The 9,390-nt window shown below is 48.5% G+C and overlaps 1 protein-coding gene across 1 annotated transcript; it reads left to right on the top strand.

Annotated features, from left to right (window-relative positions):
• Positions 1-4,167: 4,167 nt before the first annotated feature.
• Positions 4,168-8,997, top strand: LOC109767574 (uncharacterized). Its single transcript, XM_020326320.3, has 3 exons — positions 4,168-4,487; positions 6,080-8,249; positions 8,441-8,997. Exons 1-3 carry the CDS (start codon positions 4,231-4,233, stop codon positions 8,858-8,860), a joined length of 2,847 nt encoding a protein of 948 aa, XP_020181909.1. The 5' UTR covers positions 4,168-4,230; the 3' UTR covers positions 8,861-8,997.
• The last annotated feature ends 393 nt before the right edge of the window (positions 8,998-9,390 follow it).

The following is a 9,390-nucleotide window of genomic DNA, read 5'->3' as shown; positions in this document are numbered from 1 at the left end:
CGGTCAGCTACCGTCATCGACGGTGGAGGTGGGGCCCTCCCGCGTGCCGACGGTGTTGCTGCCCTAGTCCCGGCTCCTCTTCTTCATTGTACAGGCCATGCTTCGCGGTGCCGTGGTATGATAGGGTGGGAAGCTTCATGTCCGGGTTGGTGCAGGGTGGTGGTCGGTTTGGTGGCGAGCTTCGGAGTGCCTGAGGTGAAGGTTGGGATCGGGAGAAATCCCTGTTGGCTTGGCCGACACTGACGCGGTGGCGCATGAGGGTTCCGCCGGACCTTCCTGGAGGGCGTCGGGATTACCCTTCCTCTCTCCTCACCGCGTACCGGGGGAAACCCTTGGCAGCAGCGTCGTCATCGTCGCGTCCCTTCTTGGAGGTGTTGATTGGTACTGGCGCTTCAGAGGCTCGGAGCTTGGTGGGCGATCTCCGGTGGATGCAACGGCCACGAGGCTTCTTCGTTTTTTGTCGATCCGCCGTTGTCGGCATTTGTTTCTCTTTTATTTTCTCTGTTATTTCTTTTAGGCGTGACTGTGCTGCTTCCGCCCAGCACCTATCGTTGGTTTTCTCGGTTGATTGCTTTATATACAAAGCGGGGGCCGGAAAACCCTTTTTGGGTAAAAGAAATTAAGAGAAAATAGATGCACGAGACGGGCCATTGGCTAAAAATGTTTGTCGCGTTCGTGATATTTTGGTGTGATCGATCCATGAGCGAAAACCAGGGCAATATTAGGGCTTGTCAATGGAGATGCTCAGGAAAATTGTAATCCGTTGTAGTGATTTACTATGTCGTTTTTCTCTCGCATGCGTTGCATCCCAGTCCCCGGTAAGATAGGGGTGGCGCTACAACTCGCCAAAAAGAACCAGCATCGCTTGATTTGGTTTGAGTAGGAAATAGGACAACGGCAACCCTAGTTAATCCTTGGCACAAAACTTCCGCGAGGGCCGTCTCCTACAGTCCTACTGTACTCACGGCCGGGAAGCAGGAGCGGAATCTCCGCGTTGTGCGGCCTATCCCTTGCACCGCCGGGGTGGCAGTGTCGCAGAGCGCATGTGCCCGTCTCCTCCGCGCGGCTGTCGTCTGCGAGAAGGAGCCACTTCTACATGCCGCCCTCGCTCGTGCTCAGGGCCCGCCGCGGAGACGCGCACCGGCCTTCTCTTTCCCGCGCCCACACACGGCTAAAGCCCGACACCGCGTCACCGTCTAGCCATGTTCGTCCGGAGATGCTCAGCTCGCTGGATGCCAAACCAGTGATGGACGGAGCGTTCGATCGAGCGACTTTGGTGCCCCTATCAATGGCATCATCGCAATGGCGTGGTGTGTTGTGTGCAGCTGTGCAGCAGGATTCGCACGGAAGGAGCGCAAAGAAGACGCGCCTGCCTGCTGCGAGGGGACAGATGCCCAGTTCTCTCAGCTCATCGAGCGCACGGAGTTACTTTCTTCTGAGTAGTGGGAGTCATGGCTAGCTAGTATAGCTAGCTAAATGCTTGGAATTAGCGTCTTAAGCCAACGGGCGAGTAATGACCAAAGGACGAGTAAGGACAGATGCCCAGTTCTCTCGGCTCATCGAGCGTACGAGGTTGCTTTCTTATGAGACGTGGGCATCATGCCTAGCTAGCTAAATGCTTGGAATTAGCGTTGTACTATAAGCCAAAGGGCGGGCAATGACCTGTCAGCACACGTAGACTGTGTATGTGCGGGTGTTGACGCGGTCGTCGCCACGAGCAGTTGTGCTGTGTTAGTGGCCGTAGTGGGCTTAATGGTAGAGGTAGTGGCACGCCACGGCTGTGGTTTCTGCAAGTGTATATTATACACAGCCTCTGAGCTAATACAAGTGTGTTGAATCTCAAATCTCATTTACATGACCGATTGGCCTTTTCCTGTGACATTTTATTCAATATTACTTAAAAGGTTTAAGTATTACATCCGGCTTCTGCATAACTAAAATGCACACAGCCAACCCAAGTACAAGTTCAAAAAGTATAGCACATCTGACTGGATCAAAGCTCTATACATAGACTCCACCGAGAATTTACCACTCGTGTGTAGGTTTTAACGAAATTTATCGGCTCCTTGTGATAGTTGCACCAACGCTGTCCTCGGCCGGTCTTCTCTCCCCGGCCGGGCGTTTGGTCCTGATCAACGCTGTCCTCGACGCCCTTCCCACTTATGCCATGGCAGCGATGTTTCTCCCGCCGGCGGTGATCAAGGAGCTCGACTCGCTCCGTCGGGCCTTCCTCTGGAATGCGGCCGAGCGCGCCTCCGGAGCCCAATGCCTGGTGGCTTGGGAGCGCGTTTGCAGGACCAAGGCGGAAGGTGGGCTGGGCGTCCGTGACCTCGCTACACAGAATCGCTGTCTACTGCTCAAGATGCTGCACCGGCTTCACGCAACCTCCTCGTCTTCGAGATGGGCCCTGTGGGTGTGGGCGGAGCTCGACGGCCGCTCCCTTCTCTCGCCAACAGCCAGCAGGAGCGCAGGGGAGCACGGCAAGGCGCTGGCACGGCTGCTCCCGCTGTACCGCGGGATCACCAGGGTGATGGTGCGCGATGGGAGGCGGACGTCCTTCTGGCTCGACTCCTGGCTCCCGTGCGGGCCTCTCGCGGTGGCTCTTCCGGTGTTGCACTCGCACACGACGGTGAGGGAGGCCACGGTGTGGCGGGTGCGTGCGCGCGGCTTGGACAGTGTGCTGGTGCCCAGGCTTACCTCTGCCGGAGCCATGGAGCGGGCTACCCTTTTGGCCCTGATCGGCGATAATGCTACGGGGCTTGGCGACGACGAGCGCAGACCAATGCTGTGCTCGGACGTGCGTGGGAGCCTCGTCACGGCGGCCGTCTACGCCCTGGAGAGATTCGGGGGCGTGCAGGCGTCATTCGCGGCGTTCCTCTGGGGGTGCGCGGCTCCCTCCCGTGTTCGTTTTTTCGGGTGGCTCCTGGTCCAAAGACGGGTCAACACAAGGGACGTCCTGTTGCGGAAGACCATCATCACGGCGGAGGAAGCTTCCTGTCCTGTCTGTTCGAGCGAGCTGGAGACGGCGGATCACATGGTGTTCGAGTGCCCTTTCGCCCGATCTTTCTGGGGGGCGGTGGGGGTCGATGTGGTCGACAAAGGCTATCAGGTGGGCGCGCTCCAGGATCTTGACGTCCGGGGGGTGGTCAGGGATACTGTGTGCGCTACCTTCGTTCTTCTGTGCTGCTGGCAGCTATGGAAGCACAGGAATGCCGTGGTCTTCCGTGGGGCGGTGCCCTCCCTCGCCCGTCTCCTCGCTTGCTGTAGGGAAGACTCGGCCCTGTGGCAAGGACGCCTGAAAGTAGCTGAACGGGCGTGCGTCGACAGATGGCTGCAGGTGTTCTCGTATCCTGGGAGGTAGCCAGCGCCATGTTTGTGTGGACTGTGAAATCCCCCCCCCCCCCCCCTCTCTCTCTCCCTCCCATGTAAAACTTCCTGTCCCCCCCCCCCGGGGTGTGAATCTAATAAAAAGAAAATTCAGGTGGAGGGCTTTGCCCCTCCCCCGGTGACCTTCAAAAAAAATAGTTGCACCAAGAACAGACGTTGGACCAAAGTGTTCCACGATTCAAGTCTGGGACCAATTAAATCTCTTCTGAACGTCACATTAGGCGGAAAGGATTTCAAAACCGTGACAATAGTATCACCCCTTATGACACACAATATTGTACTATTGAGTAGGATATTGTTCCTGGAGAGCCTAGTCACTTACTCACTTATCCCCTTATCTAATTCTTAGTAACCATTAGACCAGCCCAAAAATGTGAGTCCTGAGACTTTCGGTATACTTGGGACACTGACATGTAGTCCCTCTGAACATTGAACATACAGTTGCACTGCACATACGATAACTATCAGTCATCGGTGGTTCCATGCCTTCATCTGCATGAGACAGTGTGCACAGCGGTGAAGCACGGCCGGGGCCGGTGGCTGTGGTGATTCTGCAGCGGAATCAAAGTACCTTGTACGCACGCAGGTGCGCGTCCGGTTTTCCTTCTTTTTCCACAGCGTTACGCGGTAGCAATGAGCGAGGAACAGGAGGGCGCCTTTGGCGTTGCTGGCCCACCCCATTGACCGGCCAGTCGTCGCACTGACGCACTGTATAATTGTACTTGAATCAAAGGCCTTTATGTTCCAAGGAATCTGCTTTACCCATTGTCATCCGGTGAAGCCATTTACACAAGTGAGATAGGTTTTCTTCTTTGAGCTTGAGCGAAGGTGGTAAAGGGGTCAATGGCCAACGGCGGAGGCAGTGAGCACCTTGTCCAGATAACAGCTGGCGGCGGCGGGCAAGCCAAGGTTGCCGCACCGGAGAAGTGGCTGAATCGCTTCGTTCGCTTCGTCGTGCTGATCGAGAGGCTTGGCAACGCGCTTGGCACGCTGGCATTCATGTGGGCGACCGTCGTGCTGCTGGGCGGCTACGCCAGCGAACTCAGCCCCGATGATGATTTTGCGTTCGCGACGACGATAGTTCTCTTAGAAGCCGTAAGGTATGTATGTATGTATATGCCGTATAAAGATAACTACGTATATAGCACCTGGGTTGGTAGCAAATTAGCATTCCAAAAATAAGTTTGCAGCCTACAAATTTTACTCTTACATCCTCCCTGCATATCGGTGTCATCAAAGGTTTGCTATATATGGAGTTGTACTGTCCAAACAAGAAACAAGCATCGCAGTTGCGGATCTAGAACCAGTCACCTTTTTTCTTCAATACCACAAATTCAATGAAAGAAACATGCAAGGAGCTTAGCACCTGAAGAGCAAAAAGGCGTCCGTTTTGGATGTTATTGTTCACCCAGGTGTAGCCACACCTCCGCTAGAGAAAGCACATCAATGACGGGCTGGTCTGCAATATTATGCAAATAACAGCAACAGGGCCATCGTTACTCATATTTGCATATCAGTTATAGGCCCATAATTCCGGCTCGACACTAATATTCGCACATGGTTTTATATAAAAAAAAGGCAGATTCACACACATTTTTCATAAAGATTTCAGATAATACACACACCACAGATTTCACATATTACACACACATCACATCATTACAGATTTCACATGTTACACTGCAAAAACAACATATTTCACACATATATCACAACTAAAGATCACATGATAACTTCACATAAATATATTATACAAGTTCATTGAGTGTAATGCAAGCTATTATGAATTAAACTCAATTAGTGGCACAAACAGTGGTTCTGCACAAACTCTTGATCTAGGCGTCCGAAACCCTGCAAAAGAAAAGAAAGCACCATTGATCACAACAAAGATCGATCACATCTAACAGAAGCACAAGCGCACACATTGAAGAGGCAGGTGTGATCAAAAGAATAAAACAAAACCTTTGCATTTCTTTGTTGATAATCTTTGAAAAAGAAAATGCACTGCTGCAAAATTACAGTAGTTAATATGATGTTGGGTTTTGCAAACCATAGAGAGGAGAAGAATTAATTAGTGACTTCAAAATCATGGTAAAGAACAAACATTGTTAGTAACACTAGCTATCAACCTGTGCGGATCCATGGGCTACACTTAGGTATCATTTGCTAGAAATGTGGCCGTTTTACAATGTCTAGTTTTTGTTCACTATATTATAAACAAAACAAAGGAATTGCAATCTTTCGCATTTATTAGTCATTACTGATAAGATCGAAGTGGTTATCTTTGAATACCCGGGATTATCCGGTTTAAACAACGGTGAAATGAGCGTAAAAAATACACTCATCATTATACATTGTCTACAGCTCATCAAGAATTATTATTAGAAATCACTCTTACCATGAGTTGGCTCTAAGATTAGCCATATTTTCCATCTTCTTTCTTTCAATTTTTGCTGTATTTACTCTATTTGCTTTGGATCACATGTGAATGTGAAGGCGGTTCGATTACTTTTTCCCGTCTCTCCTTCACATAAGCAAATGTGACATGTGAGTGAGTTCAAGCCCTTATTGTACTTACTCTAAGGTCCAAAAAGTTAGCCGCAAACCCAAACCAACACCTCTTTAAACATCTCTTAGGTTTGTGATCTGTATTGTGTTCTTCTTATTTAATGATACCATATACATATTTCAGGATGTTCACCCGTGACAACAATAGACTTGATTATCAACTGTTCTTCAATACCAGAGGAGCTTTTAGGCCTCTTGGCTGGAGTGGACTGATTGTGATTGCATGTTTTTCTGGTATTCTGGAAATCATCTTGAAGTTTCTCTGGGAGAAGCACTTGATGAAGATTGATGGGAGCTTATTTATTGCAGTGACAGTAGCACTACTTGCTCTTGGCCGGTCAATAACTGTTCAAAGAGCTCTGAAACTACTCATATGCAATCCGATGCGTCGTGCCGCATCAGTATGGACTCTATGGAGCCCATTAGTTGCAATCGTATTGCTAGCTCCCTCTATATCCATAGACGGCTCGATGATTGAATTGGCAGTGTTCGAAGTACTACTTTTGGCAGTGCTTGTAACAACAATAAGCAATCTGCGGTTCACAAGAATCAGCAAACTAGTGGACAGTGTTCTAGGCAGCAAACAAGAATTTTGGCGTAAAGTTACTATAAACCTGTGCATGATTGTTGCTCTAGGGATGCTGGTGATGCTTAATGAAGATGATACATCTACGATGATTGCATTCGAGGTATGTGCTCTATTGATAGTGTCATTTGGCAACTTACAGATTCCAGCAGCAGTTGTGCGGGTCATGCTAGCATTAAATGAGCTTAGCGAGCCTGCTGCATATGATGAAAGCGTGGATGGCCAAAAAAACATTAAAGCCTCTCTAAGAATCTTCTATGGGATGGTGCTTGGACAAGGAATACTCTATGCCGTGGCCTGCATGTTTGAGTTCTTTTCTTTCATCCCTCGAAGATCCCTCATCCGCGGTGGTGGATTTAAAGGTCAGTGGGGAATGAAATCTGTCAATATGTATTACGCATATGCGTCAGAGAAATGCATGCAAGGGGGTGTGCTTGCTCCAAAGAAGATCAACCTCAGCACCTTTGCCATGGATTCTGTGAACTCGGATTCGTCCAAGAATCAGCTCGCCGGGATACGAATGATGCACAACTTTCTGCAAAGTCAACCAACCAAGGCACAACTCCTTTCAAAACTCGCCACTTCTACCAAGACGATGGCCAGAATAATCAGAATGTTGGATTGGACAAGTCCAAAGGATACAGCTATCAGATTATATGCCGCAAAGGTCACTGCAGAGCTTGCAAAGAACCTCCGTGCAGGCACTATCCCTGGTACAATGCAGCTTGTATCTGCACTTCTTGACGCTGATCGCAGACTGGAAAGAGGAAACCCACTCCTAGACACTGATGATGAACACGAACGAAGACAAGATCCAGTTCTGAATACAGAAGATAGCAGAGAGGTGGCTGATAACCAATTCCAAACACAAGGTCAACTTCGGGACACTGATATCCTGCTGGAAACAGAAAGCAGATCAACCCAAGAAGTTGGCATGAACAAACAGAACTCGTGCGTGCTCAGATGCTGGCAGCATATTTCAGAATTCTGGTCAATACCCAAGGAACAGCTGCGGACAGACCACGATCTTCTACCGGCACTGGCCATGTCAATTATTGAAAGTCTTGCTGGTGTTGACCAGGACAACTGTGTGGAGATCAGCAAAGCAGCTGACCTCGTCCCGAAGATCATAAGATTCACAATCTGCAGAAGTGACACGATGAATACCAAGGCACAACAAGAGATCCTGCTCAAATCATCACTGAAGGTGCTGCAAAGGCTCACAAGCATTGGCGGGGAAACCGGCATCACACTGCGGTACAAGATATCAAAACACCCCTTCCTATTGAGTAACCTCTCAGGTATCCTTGGAGACGACAAGAGCAGCCAGATATCGAGAAAGTTGGTGGCGGGAATCCTCAGAAACATTGCCGTTGATGAGAAAACAAGGCAGGAAATTGGTCGCTTCCAAATGATCATCACCAAGCTGATGCAGGCATTTCTCTACTCAGAAGGAACCATGAGTACCAATGATGATCACCTGTCACGGAAGGTCGCCGGGCAAGCATTGGCAATGCTGACAATACAAAGTGCTCAAAACTGCTTGGTTATATTGAAGGAGCCATGGTTCATGAAGGAACTCAAAATCTTGATCCATGATAAAAGGTACATATATGTGGCGGCAAGCCTGCTGCGTAATCTGTGCCTGCATGCTAGATCCGAGCTCAGAGAGTCAGACCTGAAGGAACTATCTCATACCTTGAGAGAGGTGAGCCCTGCTAATTCGAGCAACAAGTACACTATTAGAGATGCATAATAAAATTTACCATGTTTTGTATGTTCTTGTGCGCAAGGTTTCAGTAAAATTTTGATCTTTATTTTTTGCTCACTCATTTACCACTGGACTATAGATAGAGATACACGTCAATTTTTAACTGATAATGATACATCTCATTACAGGTGTTGGAAAGAATACTGGACGCGGATGGGGCAGAACTAGAGATCCTGATTGGGCTTAGTTCACAGATATGTAAAGTTATTCCTGAAGACTTTACCCGAGAACTAGACGCTGGTCAGATTAAGCAGAGATTTGCCAAGAGGCTTGTCGACACACTAAAAGCAAACATGAAACCTAGTGCTCATTGTCCTGGGATCAGGAGAGCGGTACTCGAGCAAGTCATACACTTGATGGAGTATAATTCTCGCTATGCAGATTGCTTCAACGCATTCGGGATGACAGATGCACTGTCAATGGTAGAACAAACACCGTCAAAGGCTGAAAACTACAGGCTTTTCTTGGGCGATGAAGGATTCATGGAGTACAGCATGCCTCTCTCCGATCTTGTGGCCAGGGCAAAAGAACTTATGGGCTGTGACTGACTACGAGGCACTAATAGATGGTAGTAGGACTTCTACTTTCCTTTCTACAATGAATGAAGAATTGTTGCAGTGAGAATAAAGGATAATCATATTGTCTATCACTAATAGTTTAAATGCTTTTCCATTTGTCTTCAAATGTATTCGAAACAATGTTGTGGATGATTTAGGTGATTAGTACTCCAATTTAGGAAATCGCTGTTTGGCATAAATTTTTCACATAAGGTCGGTAGCGATACAAAACAACAAATGTTTGCGCTCAAGACAATAGTCATATTTTAAAAGAAAGTAAACTGGTCATCACAGTTGAAGAGAAGAAGATGTCATCATGTTACAGTACAGATACCACATGGCGTCTTCCTACTGATAGGTTTGCTTCGCATGGACAGGCATGGGTATGTTGCAAGAAACTCTAGTGCAAAATCTCTACTCCTAATGGACGAGTTGGTTGAATAGTCCCCCCACTTTCGACTGGTTTTTTTCGACTGGTTTTTTTTCAACCGGTTTTTTTCATCAAATGACCCCCACCCCCA

This window comes from Aegilops tauschii, chromosome 2, assembly GCF_002575655.3.
Source record: "Aegilops tauschii subsp. strangulata cultivar AL8/78 chromosome 2, Aet v6.0, whole genome shotgun sequence".
NCBI classification, from domain to species: Eukaryota; Viridiplantae; Streptophyta; class Magnoliopsida; order Poales; family Poaceae; genus Aegilops; species Aegilops tauschii.
Note: the sequence above shows the minus strand (reverse complement) of the source record. Positions and strands in the feature narration are given on the sequence as shown.

Bases quoted from the DNA above. Each gene is read 5' to 3' on its own strand.
- LOC109767574 (XM_020326320.3), top strand. From the start codon at position 4,231: ATGGCCAACGGCGGAGGCAGTGAGCACCTTGTCCAGATAACAGCTGGC. The intron at 4,488-6,079 runs GTATGTATGTAT...TACATATTTCAG, and splicing joins GTTCTCTTAGAAGCCGTAAG to GATGTTCACCCGTGACAACA. The intron at 8,250-8,440 runs GTGAGCCCTGCT...ATCTCATTACAG, and splicing joins TATCTCATACCTTGAGAGAG to GTGTTGGAAAGAATACTGGA.